The 16,287-nt window shown below is 44.1% G+C and overlaps 1 protein-coding gene across 3 annotated transcripts; it reads left to right on the top strand.

Moving 5' to 3' along the window:
- The first annotated feature begins 9,519 nt into the window (after nucleotides 1-9,519).
- On the top strand, nucleotides 9,520-16,260 carry LOC131235705 (uncharacterized). Of its 3 annotated transcripts, none has more exons than XM_058233013.1 (11): nucleotides 9,520-9,801; nucleotides 9,914-10,004; nucleotides 10,745-10,861; nucleotides 10,951-11,067; nucleotides 11,396-11,929; nucleotides 12,385-12,752; nucleotides 12,848-12,947; nucleotides 14,598-14,657; nucleotides 14,797-14,880; nucleotides 14,950-15,066; nucleotides 15,881-16,260. In XM_058233013.1, exons 2-11 carry the CDS (start codon nucleotides 9,945-9,947, stop codon nucleotides 16,178-16,180), a joined length of 1,857 nt encoding a protein of 618 aa, XP_058088996.1. In that variant the 5' UTR covers nucleotides 9,520-9,801; nucleotides 9,914-9,944; the 3' UTR covers nucleotides 16,181-16,260. The 3 variants fall into 3 exon arrangements, with proteins under 3 accessions (XP_058088996.1, XP_058089005.1, XP_058089015.1); XM_058233022.1 differs by having other exon boundaries at nucleotides 10,748-10,861; XM_058233032.1 differs by having other exon boundaries at nucleotides 10,751-10,861.
- The last annotated feature ends 27 nt before the right edge of the window (nucleotides 16,261-16,287 follow it).

The following is a 16,287-nucleotide window of genomic DNA, read 5'->3' on the forward strand; positions in this document are numbered from 1 at the left end:
CGTTGTTACTCGGCCTCCGACTCGCTAGCATGGAGGTCACGCACCTAAGTGTTTTCAGCGACTCTCAGTTGGTTGTTAACCAAGTTACCGGTGTATACCAGACACGAAAAGACCAGCTAAGGGCATACATGCAGAAAGCAAAGGAACTTATCAACGGATTTCAATTCTGTCGTGTCACTCGGATCCTCCGTACGGAAAACAACAGCAAAGCCGATTTGTTAGCAAAGCTCGCCTCGGCCGAAGATGACGATATACTCCGTCCCTGTCGAATACGTTGACAAGCCAAGCATAGACGAACCAATTAGCGAGGCTGTCAGTACAATCGACTCGGAACCTTCCTGGATTGATCCAATCCGCCAATACCTTAACGAAGGAAAGTTGCCCGAGGATCGTGCCGAGGCTCGACGAATTAAGATTCGAGCCTCCCGTTATACCATATTCAACGGAACCCTCTACAAGAAAGGTTACTACGCCCCGTTGCTGCGGTGCCTCAAACCCAGCGAGGCAAACTATGTGTTACGGGAAATTCATGAAGGAATCTGCGGAAACCACTCTGGAGGGCGATCCCTCGCCTACAAGGTCCTACGACAGGGATATTACTGGCCCACTATCCAACACGACGCTCGCGAGCTCGTTCAAAAATGCGACAGATGCCAACGGTTCGCGGCAATTCCGAGGCAAGCGCCCGAAGCACTAACGCCGATGACCGGTCCCTGGCCTTTCGCACAGTGGGGCGTCGACATCATAGGACCGCTCCCTATGGGAAAAGGTCAGACCAAGTTTGCTGTGGTAGCGGTTGACTATTTCACGAAGTGGGCCGAGGCAGAACCATTAGCTAAAATAACCGAGCGGAAGATCACCGAGTTTGTATGGAAAAACATTATCTGCCGATTCGGAGTACCCCGTACCATTGGAATGCAATTTGATAACAGAAGCTTTCGCGGGATGTGCGACAACCTCGGAATCAGAAACGTTTACTCTTCGCCTCATCATCCTCAAACCAACGGACAAGTTGAGGCGGTTAATAAGATTATCAAGCAACATCTTCGGACCAAGCTTGGCCGAGCCAAAGGAGCGTGGGCCGAAGAGCTCCCGAAAATTCTTTGGGCCTACCGAACCACCGCTCGAACAGCCACAGGGGAGACCCCATTTTCACTAGCCTATGGCTCGGAAGCCGTCACTCCCGTTGAAATCGGATTACCTTCGGCTCGGATCACCACGTTCAATGCAGAAGCAAACGAAGAACTCCTTGCACTCGGACTTGACCTTCTGGACGAACAAAGAGAAGTGGCACGGCTGCGCACGGAGGCGCGGCAGCGACAAGTGGCTCGGTTCTACAACACCCGAGTTAGGATTAGAAGATTTCGAATGGGGGATATGGTTCTTCGAAAAGTGTTTTCTAACACCAAGGAATTTGGTTCGGGTACACTGGGACCCAACTGGGAAGGACCCTACATCGTCTCGGGCACCATTAGACCGGGAACGTATCAGCTAGAAGACCTAAACGGACAACCGCCTTGGAACGCTGAACACCTCAAAGTCTACTATCCCTAGTTCTGTCTTCAACGATTAAAGACTCTGAACTAAGAAAGGATAAAGCCAAGTCGAATAAGTAAAGATAGGCATTTCTCTTCCATTCATCAAAACATATGTAAGTACAAAGCGAGCGAAGATCTCTTTCATTCATCAAAACATATGTAAGTACAAAGCAAGCGAATACATCAAAGCAAAAAAAAAAATATATATATATATATATATATGTCCAAGGGCCCCGGTAAATGTCCTCATGCACCGGCCTCGCCCCCAGCGGTATCTTCAGCAGTGGCGTCCGGGTTCTCGGATCCCGAGGCTGCTCCACCCTCGATTTCTGAAAGGTCAAGGTCAGGGAAGGATTTCTTTATGTCCTTGACGCATTCCAGATATCCGCTTTGGAACAAGCGGTCCCTTTCATCCTCGAACTCCGCCGACTCGAGGAATGCTTGGACGGCTTGGTCCCTAGCCCTCTCGGCCTCCCGAGTCTTCTCGACGGCCTGCTGAATGTGCTCCGCCGCCTCAAGCTTAGCCCGAGCTAAGTCATCCGCGCACGAAGCATGGACTGCTAGAACTCGCTGATTCTCCTCTTCAGCTTTGGAGAGTCGAGCCAGTGCCTGAGCGACCTCTGCCTTCGCTTCGTCCAGGGCTCTTCTGGAGGAAGCCGCCTCTGCCCTCGCGTCTTCGGCAGCTTTCCGGGCAAGGGACGCCTCGCCTGTCAGGACGCCGACCCGGATCTCGACCTCCTCGCGTCGACCTTCGGCCTCAGACAGAAGAGCCTGCAGCCGATGAGTTGAGGATAGCTCCTTGCTGGCCTTGATTAAGTAAGGAGCGAGTTCAAAAAGCATCCGGACAGCGTGACTGACGGTCTGCGACGACGGGGCGTTGTAGAGTTTCACGAACTCTCTTTCACACCCGTGGGCAAGGGCCCAAGGAACCATCCTCGACACCACTTGCTGCAGGATTGACGGCCCCTCCTGGTCCGTTTCCTCCCCTCGGGAGGACGCGGTCCTCGTCTCTCCCTCCCCTCTGGAGGACGCGGCCCCGGCCTCTTCTTCCCGACTCGGCACAGCCGTCTCAACGCGTGCAGTGCCGCCTGATGCTCCGAAGCAGCAATCGCCGTCTCTTCCGCCCTTTCGTCCGGTCGGGAATCACGACGACGGAAGGGGCGGAAGAGCTCACTGGCTCTTTCTCCTTCCGCAGCACCCTTTGCCTCTTCGGCCGAGGTTCCGAAAGAAGAATTGAGCTGAGGAGCCTTCAACTTCGTGAATGGCCTAAGGGCGGGACGAGCTCCAGTCATCTCCGGTTCGGGAACAATCCTAAGGTTGGGACGAGCTTGGCAGATCTGTAAAAAAAAAAAAAAAAAAAAAAACACCAGAGAATAAGTTATGGCGAAGTAAGTCGAGGGAAATTCGGGAAATCCATAAGATTCATTCTCAATTACCTGTAACCTCCGAGTCCAGACTGCAAGATGAAGGCGCTCCTGCTGTAGAAGCACCTTCCAAGACCTATTCTTCGAATCCAACGACCTCAACTCTTTGATCCGAGCCGAGGCAGTGGTGCCGAGCTTCGGCCGCTTCTTTGGAATGTCTGCCAAACATAAGCTCGTCAGACTCATAATATTACAAAAACAAAAAAATAAGGGGGCGAGAGGGAGAGAAGACCCAAGTCACCGCTCTTTGGAACGCCCGAGGGACACGAGCCTCGTAGGACCCGGATTCATCATCTCCCAGCGACTACATGCCCAAAACCAACGCTCTCTCCAGTGTTTGTTGGAAGTGGGAGGGTCGGTTATCGTGGAACCGCCTCCGCCTCGCCAAGCCGCGAAGACGTAGAAGCCGGGATAGTTCGGATTTACCCGCACTTGATACAGTGGAGAAATTGCCGATCGTAAGCGGTGGTCGTTCCATCTCACCACAACACCGCACATCCGAGCAAGTTCCTCCACCCATTCGGGACTATCTGTCCCGGGCAATCTTTATGCGAGACAGAACTCCCCGGACGATGGTCTGAAGGGGCCGACGCAAGCCGCATTGCATCGACACTGGGTAAATCGCGACCGCCCCAGCAGGGGGATGATCCGCATTCGGACGGGGAAGATAGGTGATGACCGACTCGGGAATATGGTACCCGACTCGGATTCTGTCCAAGTCCGTCTCAGTCAAGACTGAGGGAACCGGACCGCTTAAATCCTCCCCCGATCCTTCTTCTTCAGACTCGGCCTGCGCCGATTCACCAACGGGAGCAAGATCATGGGTTCCTTCGGCGATTAAAATTTCATCTTCTTCCTCCTCATCTTCCTCCATGTCCCTTTGCAAGTTAGGCCTTCCCGGGCGGGTTAATAGAGATGACCCGCCCCGAGAAGGAACGACGGAAGCAGGGCGCTCCGCCGGAGCTTCGGTGACTCTCTCCGGTAGACAAGCAGCGTTGGAGTCCACTGCTATCTCCGTCAGTAAGGAAGGCGATTCCGCAACGTTCCAAAAACGTTGCGCTTCGCCTTCGTCTCCGGAAGCCCCCCCTGGGGACTTTGAGAACTCCTATCCGCCATTAATATCTAATAAAGAGGAAGGAGAAACTCACCGGAGGGAGAAAGGAAAACGGAAATGGCGGAAAGAGGCACCGACGGTTAGGAGAAACGAAAAGAAGGAGATGAAAGGCTATGCAAACCCCAAAGAAAATGCGGAGCGGGAATGGCAAGAGCAGTAAAAGTTTGAAGTGCGGGGCCCCTGGCGTTATATAAGGTCTCCATACGGCGGAGACAATTAATGGGGAAATGATTCGACGCCTGCATCGATTCCCTCACTCGACACGTGGCGCACGTCGACTGGCGACAATAATACCTTTGCTACGTGTCCAATCTTCGTTGGCGGGATGTGCGATTTGACGGCTGACGGCGCATGCGATGTCAGGAGCTGAACCGTCCCCCATCAAAGGCCTTACGGAATGCATTTAATGACCACGACTCATCTCGGACTGAGTTACGAACCGACTCCAAACTCGCTACTCCTTAGTGTCATATGAAGCACACGGAGTAGGGGGCTTACTGTTGGGGACAAAAATACAAGTCCGAAGACTCGGACTTAATGCCTCGGGACTCGGACTTAATACCTCGGGTCACCGAAGGATGTGTCAAATCCGAGGCATGGTTCGCTAAACCGAGACAACGGTTGAGTCGGTTCGGACGACTTATCAGCGTTCCGGGCATGTGTCGGGCGGACCACCTTACAAGACCGACCGTCGCTAGGTCAGATCGCTCACGGGATCGGATGAAGGCTCAAGATGGGCACGATCCTATCTCCGTGATACCAGGAGAAGATCCCGCGCTCAATATCAGGAGGAAAATCCTTGTGCGACTAAGGCCCCAGCAGCTATAAAAGAAGGATCCCTGACACCTTGAGAGGTACGAAAAAATTCCTTCAAGAAAACCTTTCAATACATTTAGACCCAGAGTCCAGGCCTGACTTTGGCATCGGAGGGTCCCCTGCTCGAGCCAGGGTCTCCTTTGTCCTCTTTCTGTGCACGCATACAAGGGTCAAAGGAGGACGAACCCTTTATTTTCTCTCTAGACGTATGGCCTACTTGCCCGTTGTTAATGATCAAAAGTTGAATTACCAGTAATGCCCTTACCTACATTCTCATATGTATGGAAATGACCAAAGTACCCTGCTGAAGTTCTAATAAATGGCATTTGGAACTATCTATATGGCAAGGGAAGAGCATGATTGGAAATTGGAAGCTAGGACGGGAAATGGGCAGCTTTTTGCCGTCCAAAGCCAACGGAGATTGTGTTTTTTCTGTGCGGAAAGGACGGTACTCCATGGGACCACCAAATCACTTTAGTCTCTCGTTGATGAAAACTACCAGACCTGCACCCGCACTTCCTTTCCCGTGAATGATGGGATCAACACGTCTAGAGCGTGGGTCCCTCCAAATTTTATCCGAGTGAGAGACTTATCTCATAATCTGGTGAGGTACCAATGTCACATGGTCCACATCTGACCCGTTAGCTCCTTAACTTGGCTCGAGAGCTCGACCCTGACTGGCGTCTGGGTTGGGCTGACTTAAGGCCAATAATGAATGGTCTAACTTGTTCTAATAATCAAGTATGATACCATCGTATAAAAAGGAAAAATATTTTGAACAGTTCATATTCACCATACAAGTGTAATTTATAGGCATTTATTACATCGATGTTAATTTTCAATGGTCCAATTCTTATGGGATGAAATCAGAAGGATAGCAAAAAAAATAGGGCCATGTCCACCACCAAGACATATCAAACTGACTAGGCTATGCCCGGCCTAAGTCCGTCCACATCTCGGCCCTATCCTGGGCCTTTACCACCCCTAGTTAGGGGTGTTTGATGCATGGTATCAAATGGAATTAAGTGGGATGGAATTGGCATTGTGTAATAATTTAATGGTGTTAGGTTTTGTCAGAAATCCTATGAGCTAAAGGTTATCTTATTTCTCGTTTGGAAGAAGAGTGGTGAAGATGTAAATTCCTGAATTTACTTTGAAACATGTTTGTATTAAATTGTGGAAGAAGTGAAGATTTATCCACCCCCTTTAGCGGATTTGGAAATGCCCCACACCACCATTGACATCTCTAGAGCGTGTTATTGTTACTAAGTTATGTGAACCCCACCATAATATGTGTTATATCTATAACATACTTTTGTTTTTACAGCATCATTTTATGGGATGGATCCAAAATGAGACATTTTCAAGCTTATATGGACTACACCATATAGAGTAATTAGTACAGCGAAACCTTCTCATTGAAACCTTCTTGTGCTAACCGTGATGTCTATTTAACACCCAAGCTATTCAAAAGGTCACCCACACACAAATGAAGGGAAAACACAAATATCAACTTGATCCAAAACTTATGTGGCCCACGAGAAATTCTCAATTGTAAGCGCTCAATCCTCATTGCCTTTTGTGGTGCGGTGTACTTGAGCTTTGGATCTGTCTATTTTTAAACCAATTCTCTAAAATAATCTCAAAAAATAGATAAATGGCATGGATATAGCCTATACATTATGGTGGGACTTACAAAACCTATCAACACCAAGAATCCATTCGAATAAAGCAAAACCCAAGTATAAATGAAGACAATACACCTCAAATCCCAAGTGGTTTGGAAAGGTTTCTTGTTACAACACCTAATTAGATGTCATATGCCAAGCTAATAATTAATGAAGAAACCAAATAAGATTATTATTATTTTTATTTTTTCTCACACACACCCCCACACACATGCTAGTGGAATTTCACCACCTATGGGTACTCGAACCCTTGACCGGGTGTTGAAGCTCCTGAGAGTCTACCTCCCGAGCAAGCGTATGGACCCAACCAAATAAGATTTGGGGCTAAGTCCTAGTATTTCCAATTCAATTCCATCTGATCCAGGCTAATAGGTCTACAAGGTTGTCAACAGGCTGGGCCGGGCTCGTCCTAATATCAAGCAAGGCCTCAAATCTTAAGCACCTTTATTAACCTGGTCTGTCCATCCCCAGCCTGGGCACAGCTTGTGTTTGTTTATCAATACCTGGAACATATATTTTGATGGTCCAGCGAACTACGTAACTGGGAATCAGACGGCCCAAAAATACACAGTATTTTGTAGCCTTCCGCACGATCGCGTCGTTCTCATGAATAAAACATATCTCTGTTCGAGTTTGTTATTGCATAACGGTAGGCGAATCTCTTGTACAGGACTGTAACAATTTTCAGCTTGTACTTTTTACATGTACGGTCATGGTTCATTGATCTAAACCATACATATGATGGACCTCACCATGGATGACCTATGCTTCAGTAAACCTGGATTAAGACTCCCAACCAATGTTTACCGTGGTGGTGTTTACTTTCTGGACCGTCTATTTTAGTAATATTTCAATCTGGAACATTTTTAATGAAAAGTATATAATACTTCTTTAATCTTTACGCAGAGGAATTAAATGATACGTGGTCTGATTCTTTACATTGTGTACACGTGCAATCACTTCTGACAATGGAGCCCATGTTCAGCGATCCGGACCATCAAGGAGCATAGGTTAAAATTTTCTCAGATTGGAAGATCCTAGCAGTACCTTGTCAATTGGCTTGTGTGTATTTTTCTCTTCTTCTTTTGGACAGAAATGGAAGAGAAATTCAGTCCATCCATGGGAGGTACCAGATACCAATGGTGTGGAGTATATAACAACAGCTCAAATTCAAACCCCAATTTGCGATTTAAGATTTTCGTGTTGTATTTATGTTTTAAATTTAATTAGGTTTTGTTTGGATTTTTTCATAAAACTACTAAAATGTGGAATTTGTTTATAAATTGGTTTACTATTCTTTCAAATCTTATTTGGGATTCTTTTAAAATGGCTGTAAATGGAATTGAGAGATATTCTAAGAGATTCTAAGGCTCCAGGTTCCAAGGTTTTCAGAAGGGTGGTACAAAGGAAGAGATTTCTCATTTACTCAAGTATAATAAGCCAAAATTTTATTTTCTATCACGCTGTGCCATACGTTTCTTACGAAAGAGTTGTCCACATTAAATGTTTGTGTTATATTGCATAGGGGAATTATGTTACGATTTCACCAAAGATGTTATTGTGAGGCAATATTCTATATCTATGCCATCCATCCATTTTTATATATCATTTTAGAGTATGAGCTCAAAAATGAAAAAGATCCAAATCTTAAGTAGACCATTAGATAGGAAACAGTGGTTAATGAAAGCCCCTACCATTAAAACTTCCTAGGGCCCAACGTATGTTTATTTGCCATCCAACCAGTTGATATGTCACGTGAGCCTGGATGAAGCAAAGGAAACATATATCAGCTTGATCCAAAACTTTTGTGGCTCATTAATGGCCAATCACCACAGTTTCCTATGGTATGGTTCACTTGATAATTAGATCTATTTCATTTTTGGGCTCATAATATAAAATGATATGAAGAAAATGGATGGACGGTGTGGATATAGAATATATACATCAACGTGGGCCCCATGGTAAGGACCGCACCATCTTGGGTGAGGCCGGGCCAGCACCTAATCCGCTCCCAGAAAATGGCAATGGGGAGGACTACGACTGAAATTTCGTTTCTCCCGTCGTCCTAATGTGATTCACCTTATGAACGGGTTGGATCGCATACAAACATTACGGTGGGCCCCAAGATGGTTTCAATGGTGGACGTCTCCATTTCCACTGCTCCATGTGGTGTGGCCCACTTTGATTTTGTATTGGCCTGATTTTTAGTTTCAACAACTGACTTGAACTTCTGCGAATGATGGACGGACTGGATTCAACGCCTCCATCAGGATGTACTGCAGACCTTTTTGTCGCACAGACTGCCTACGAAATTGGTGTCCGTCTCGAGTATTCGAGCGTAGTATTCAGCCAAAGCATCAAATAACTTCCCAAAAGCCACAATGTCATTTTCGATATTTCAGTTCATTCACGGGGCTTTTTCGTCACCCGCCAAAGTTACAAAAGAATGAGAACTGAAATTGAAGAGATAAAATAATTCGGTGCGAACTCCCCTAAACTTGTCCCGGTGCAACTTCGACCTGTGGGCCCTCGATGCGGTCACGAATGATTGAGGACCGTTAAGTTAGGAGGGTACAATGGATTGAATATGGCCCAAAATTATCATAATAAGATGATCATTAATGGCAAAAAAATGCATCGCAAGAAAAAAAAATGGTCCTTAGAAGTATGTCTGTGATGTCTGGTTGAGATTATCTTAAGGTCATGTGCCATCTGCAGTGGACCTCGCCCATCCAACGGTCTAACATCGTCATGTGAAGTTCACGTGAATCCCATAGAAGCATTTGCCCTGGACTACATCTAGTAATATTTGTACGGATCATTTTGCAGCACACGTATGCGAGATCACACGTGTGTGGCCAGCAGACGTGGCAGATACTCAGTGGTCTCACGGTTGACGAAGTTGGCACGCGCGGCTAACTGCCGCTTCATTCTCTGAGAGGGAGAGAGAGAGAGCTCATGAGGACGAGAGTAAGGTTCCGTCCCTCGCTAAGATGCGCCGGGTGCGTCGTCACTTATAAGGAAAGGAGCCGTATTCATGGCAGGGTCTGCGTGAAAGGTTCTCTCTCTCTCTCTCTCTCTCTCTCTCTCTCTCTCTGCTTCTGCTGTCTTCTTTCTTCTTGAATGACGCTCCAATCGAAGAAATGAAGAGATGGGTGGTGGATTTGAGCTGCATTCAATTTTCCCGCGTCACTGAAAAGGAATGAGACTTTTGTAATCAGGTCTGTGCCCTTCAGTTTTTTTTTTTTCAAATGGATCTTCTTGGAGCATTCGTCTGTCCTTTTTATTTGTATTTTTATAATATATTTCTGTTGTGTTGGGTTGGGTTTGCAGCTGTCTGATTTTTTAAGGAGTAGAGCCAGCGATGAATACCAGAGTCCGGACGACGTTGCAGACCATGAAAGCTCCTTTGGAACTTGAAAAAGTGAGTGGAGATTATGAAATTTATTTGAAGGCTTTTTTTTTTTTTTTGGAATTGTTTGAGTTCGGATGAAATATGCGCCTTTGATGAAAATCTTAAGTGGAGTTCTTATTTTACTTGAAAATTATGGCTTCTTTTCATTGCTTTTATGAGAATTTGAATCTTTATTATTATTATTATTATTATTATTTTTTTATTTTAACTTTTTGTTTTTTCTTGAGGAGATGGCTTTCTTAAGTGAAAGCTTGGACGGAGAAGGAAGAGAATTGTGACTTTGATTGAAATCTGAAGTGGGTTTTTTCATTTTCATTGAGAAATGGATGCTTTTAATTGTTTCTGATGAAAAATTGAAATTGATTCTTGAAGAAAATGGCTTATTTCCCCCAATGCTTTGATGAAGCATGAAGAAGTAGGCATCTTTGATGAAAATCTGAGAAGGTTTTTTTTTTTTTTTTTTTCCTTTTCTTTTATTATTTCACATGAAAAAAATGGCTTCTTTTCGTTGAAAGCTCATTGTAGATTAAAATTTTTAATGCATAGGCTGACAATTGGAACTGCATTTTATTTTCCTTGAAACAATGGCTGGTTTTTTGGTACTAAAATCTCCTTGGGAATGTGAAACCATTACCTCTTTAATCAAGATTTGAAATGGGAACATGGATTCTTTTTAAGATGAATTCTCTTTCCTTCCTGATTTTTTAAGTGACTGATTTCTTTTTCTTTCTTTGGGGGTGTTGATGAAGGAGAAGGAGAAGAAGAAGGAGAAGATGGAGATGCAGGGGAATAGACTAATGGAATCCAAGAAGGGGAAGAATCAATGCTGCTCGAGAAGAGAGAGAAAAATGGCTCTACAGCAAGATGTATTTCGTTTTCTCTAATAGAAAGATTGACCGGATTTTCTAGTTCCTTTCATTTTCATTGTGTTAACTCGGTTTGCCGTAATTTGTAGGTAGATAAGCTGAAGAAGAAACTTAGACATGAGGAGAATGTTCATCGAGCATTGGAGAGAGCTTTCACTAGACCTTTGGGAGCTCTGCCTCGTCTTCCTCCTTATCTTCCTTCATATGTAAGTATCAATTTCTGTTCGTTTTCTTTTTGAATCTAACAGGATCCTGTAATTGCATTAGAGAAATAAATATATAGAACATTAATTCAGAAGGGAAAAAAAAGCTAATTCTAATTAAAAAAAGAAAAGAAAAAAGAATGGCGTATACCACTGATTAAAAACATTTAAAGAAGGTACATGATATTTCAGGTGCACCCAACACTTCAGACAATAAGCTGCTTGATTTGGGGAAGGGACCTGATTTAATTTCTGTGTAAATCGTGTTCTCTTGCTGGAGTTTTGTTTCTACTAATGACCATTGGTTGGCATCTTGGTCTTTCTCTTGCAGACGTTAGAACTCCTCGCAGAAGTAGCTGTTTTGGAAGAGGAGGTCGTTCGTCTCGAAGAACTGGTCGTTAATTTCAGACAAGGCCTCTACCAGGAAGCTGTTCACATCTCATCATCGAAGAAGAACATAGAAAATGCAATCGATTTCTGTGATCAGAATTCGTGTAAAAATTTGAAGCCCGAGCAACCCAAACCTTCATACCAAGACATCAGTGAAAGCCTCACATCGAGGCCTCTACCTTCCACGATTGATAATCATTCAGTTTCGAAGCAATTGTCTTCGGATGTTGTTTCTGATCGAATTGGGCATTGCTCTACTCGGCCTATGAATGGAAAACAACCACCAAGGAAACTCCATTCCTGCTCTGCTCTTTCTGAAGATGGGCGTGGAAAAGAGAATAAGTTGCATGCCAATTCTACAAAGAACGGTAAGCAATTGTCACCACTGAAAGCCTCAAGAATCAGGACCTCTGTGAAGAGACCGCTTGTCCAACCCAAATCTGTGGAAAAGCCTTCAGATCCTCTGAAATTACAGGTAAACAGATTGTTGATTTTTTATGTTTCTACTTTTGTGAATTTGAACATGGATTTTCTATATGAAGAAATATACAATGTTCAATCAAAGCATTTGCTTTATTTGCTTTGCGCCAGAAATTGTACATGTGCCCCAGTTTTTTGGTGATCTAAATGTTCATATGATCAGCCCATGTAATGGTATTCCCCAAAAAATCTTCCAGGCTGGATGATCCTAACTGTCCAACTTGATCCCTGTTAAATCTAGACAATTTTTTGTAGTTGTCCATTTCATCAGTATTCTAGGATCATTTGATGGGGATTAGATTGGAGCATGACCCATCTCCTATGAGGCCAACCAGATCAACAATTTAGATTAACTAAAGGTGGGCCTCACACACGCTGTTGCTGGTTGAACACAAAACTGCATTTTCTTTCTGCTGAGCATCACATAATACATTTATTCTGATATTCAAGCTAGAATGCAGAGTAGAAAAAGAAAGACCAGAAGAGAGCTCTCCTGCTATTACTAGTGAAACAGCATCAGAAGGAAAGACCAATGATCCAAACAAAGTCTCAGAGGTTTTATTGAAGTGTCTATCAAGCATCTTTTTTAGGATGAGCACGCCGAAAACTACAGGAATGGAATTTGATATGCTGACGTCCATTTCAGAGTTGTCTTCTTGTGAATGCTCTGTTGAGACAGAATTTTTAGATCCTTACGGTATCTGTTCTGAATTTGGAAGAAGAGATATCGGCCCATATAAGCATTTGATAATGATTCAAGCAAGCTCGACTGATCCAAACAGGGTTACGAATACCTCATTTTTGGTCCGGAGACTGAAGTGAGTTCCCCCATATTGGATTTGTGCAATATTTGTTATGCTGTGCAGTTTGAATTCCTATCCTTGATTGTAGCTCTTTTGCATTCTGAAATCAGGCTTCTCCTTGAAAAGCTCTCTTCGGTGGACTTACGGGGGCTTACCCATCAGCAGAAGCTTGCATTCTGGATCAACATCTATAATTCTTGCATGATGACTGTAAGATGTTTAGTGTGAACTTCTGCACCAATTTCTCATTTATTGATGTCTGATAGCCCCACATGCACTCCTCTCCAAATGCACCTTTACACAGCACACTTGCCAACCTTGTGATTGTGTGGAACATCTAAATGGCAGATTGGATGGCTCCACTATGCAGATGAAGATACACAGAAATCAGGATGGCCCACCCAGAATTTTAAGATATTTTGGTTGTATAGGGATTGCCACCTGATGAATGGTGTCCGGAATTTTTAGCATGGTCATTATCATGTGGCAGCTGCCTTATGCACTGCAAAGATGTCCCGCACACTCACCAAGTTGGGATGTGTGATGCATGTAAAGGTGACTGTGGGGTAAGCAATCTCATTTCTTTCCTCCAAGGTATTCAACAATGGTAGTGGTGGCCGTAACAACCACTGTTGATACTGTTATGATACAGGCCGTCATGGCTGTTATGACCGTTAAAAAACTGTAATGGCCCTATAACGGGCCATTACGGCCCTGTTATGCATAACTGTACACCATTATCATTACATTAATGGCTGTTATATAACTGCTTTTGGATACCTTGCTTTCCTCTTCTTTGGAGTTCAATTGTACCACCCTCGTCTTTGATGTTGAAACTTGAAAACAGTTACCATATCCATTTCGAAGGTGCCCATTATCTTCTTCTTTTTCAATGTTAAAGAAATGTGTTGCCATCTGTATTAGCTTATTATGGCTGCATTTGGATACACAAGTTAAACGGGTTGCAAATTCATGGTTTAATGAAAAAGGAAATGACAAACATAATTATGCTTCTTAGTGTTCATAATGAGGAATGGGTCTGTCAACAGGTCAGGTTTGGGTTATTTCCTGAAGTACCTGTACCTGGGCTGATTGGGTTCAGCTTCTTTCTGGGTCTGGGTCCTTTCAGGTCTAGGTCACAGTTTTTGTGGACCCAAACCTGGATTTGTCCAGGTCTGGTACCTGTTAGGTCATTGGACCTTGGCTTTGAGTCAGTTGGGTTGGGTCCAAGTTATGTCCAGATCATTTAAGGGTATTTACATCACATGGTTGGCCCACCCAATGCATGATTAGATTACACACACGTGTGCCCTGTGGACACATGCATGACATGTAGATGGGTTCTCACGTATGCCCTGTGGACACATGCATGACATTTAGACGAGTTCTCTCACATGTGTGTACTTACCAAATCTCATTCCATTGCTAGAGTAATTAATATATATTTAATATATAAGATTACTATGAAAATTAACTGGACGTGACCCAAGCCCTGATTTTAACAGGGTCCAAGACAATGGGCCTGAGCCAATCTGACTAGACCTGAGTTTTAACCCAGTCCAAATGGTGGGCCCTAACCCAACTTGATTTCTAAACGGGTAAATTGGACTTAGACCCATAAAAATTAGGCTAGGTCCATCAGGACCCATTGACAGCCCTAATGAGGAAGTAGCCCTCTCTAACTGCTGAAATAGACCTCTTAAGTCAGATTTGAAAGTAGCATTACTATGCTTTGGAGTCAGATCCTTGGTATGAATGCAAAACTTATTAGCTGATGACATCAATTCAACTGGATAATGTGTCCAAACACACCCAATACAGAAACATCCTATTTATCATTTTTTTTTTCTATTGCTTCAGGCATTTCTAGAGCATGGGATACCCGGAAGTCCTCAAACAGTCGCTGCACTGATGCAAAAGGTATGATCTTCCTTACTATCCATTACTTGAGATTTTTCTTCCCATTTTGAAAACTTCAGGAACACTGCATGTATGATATGCACCGAATGCAAGTATTGTAAAATGCTTCATAATCCATCAAACTATACTTCTGTCTCAGGCAATGATAAATGTAGGCGGATATGTGCTGAATGCAATGACGATCGAGCATTTCATCTTGAGACTGCCATATCAATCGAAATGTGTAAGTGTTTCAAATTCAAGGCATGGATTTGCCATCAGTGGCCAGTACTAATATGCAGTGTCCCACCAGGCTTATACAAAATGTGTGAAAATTGATGAGGTGACAATGCGGCGTATCTTCGGATTGGATTGGCCAGAACCATTGGTCACATTTGCTCTCTCATGTGGAAGTTGGTCCTCCCCCGCTGTAAGTTGTTTCAAGTACATTGGATCATTCATGTCATATCACACAAGGATATTTCGTCTTCTTTTAACCGAGGTTCTTTGCCATTGGCTTACAAGTGAGAGGATCCAAGTGGCCGGATGGTCAGATAATCCAAACAAATCCATCTGGTAGACCATGTGCTGATGAGACAATCCTAGCAACATGATATTTTTTAACCTACTGAACATGGGACAAATAGCCATTTTTGTATTAACAATCTCTTCGAATGCCATTGATTGGACATGTAGGATTGCACAAGAATATGCTATACATTTTCCCATCTACAAGACCATCAAATGAATGGTTTTGATCATCTGTCCAAGCAGCCATGTGGGTCTATTGTTTTGAAACGGCCAAGTAATGGATCATACAGAGTGAAGGATCAGAGCTGGCCTCGTAGCAGACTGTTGTCTACATTCTGTGATGTGCAACCCTCACCATCTTCGTGGAAAACTTTTATTGTGATGAGGACCACTTGTGCAATGGGCCATGGCCCAAAAATCACATTGATTGGCAATTCCGACCATTGTATTGTTGAACCTTTGCTTGTTAAATGAGGGTGGCCATTAGAACCTGAACTGGACTGGTGGGTCACTAGAAATCTGGGACCCATGACTCTAGGAATAAACTAAACAGTCAAGCCACTCTGGTAAGCATCTAATTCCTTATAATTGAAAAGCTTTAGATTGAATGGGCCACCATGAGTCTGATCAATTGGACCAAACTGCCTATGAAAAGAGACCAAGGTCCACTCAATGTTTTGCGTCTACTCATATATGACCACTGTCCAATGTAGGTACGTGTATACACGGCATCACAAGTTGAGATGGAGCTGCAAGCGGCGAAGAGGGATTACTTACAGGCAGCAGTAGGCATTTCCACAACGAAGTTGGCAATACCCAAGTTGTTGGATTGGTATCTACTGGATTTTGCAAAGGATATAGAGTCCTTGCTGGACTGGGTCTGCCTACAATTACCGAGTGAGCTGAGGAAGGAAGCTATCAAGTGCCTTGAAATATGGCGGCAGGACACTGTCCTGCAATATCTAACAGTAATTCCATATGATTTCAATTTCAGGTATCTCTTAGCCCCATAGAAGCCTCTAAAGGGGTCTGTACATAGCAATAATAAACACAATAAAAGTATTTATAATTTTATTGATTTGTATGATCTCAATTCAAATGGGTCTGTTGCTGGGCATTT

Source organism: Magnolia sinica, chromosome 2 (genome assembly GCF_029962835.1).
Source record: "Magnolia sinica isolate HGM2019 chromosome 2, MsV1, whole genome shotgun sequence".
Taxonomy (NCBI): Eukaryota; Viridiplantae; Streptophyta; class Magnoliopsida; order Magnoliales; family Magnoliaceae; genus Magnolia; species Magnolia sinica.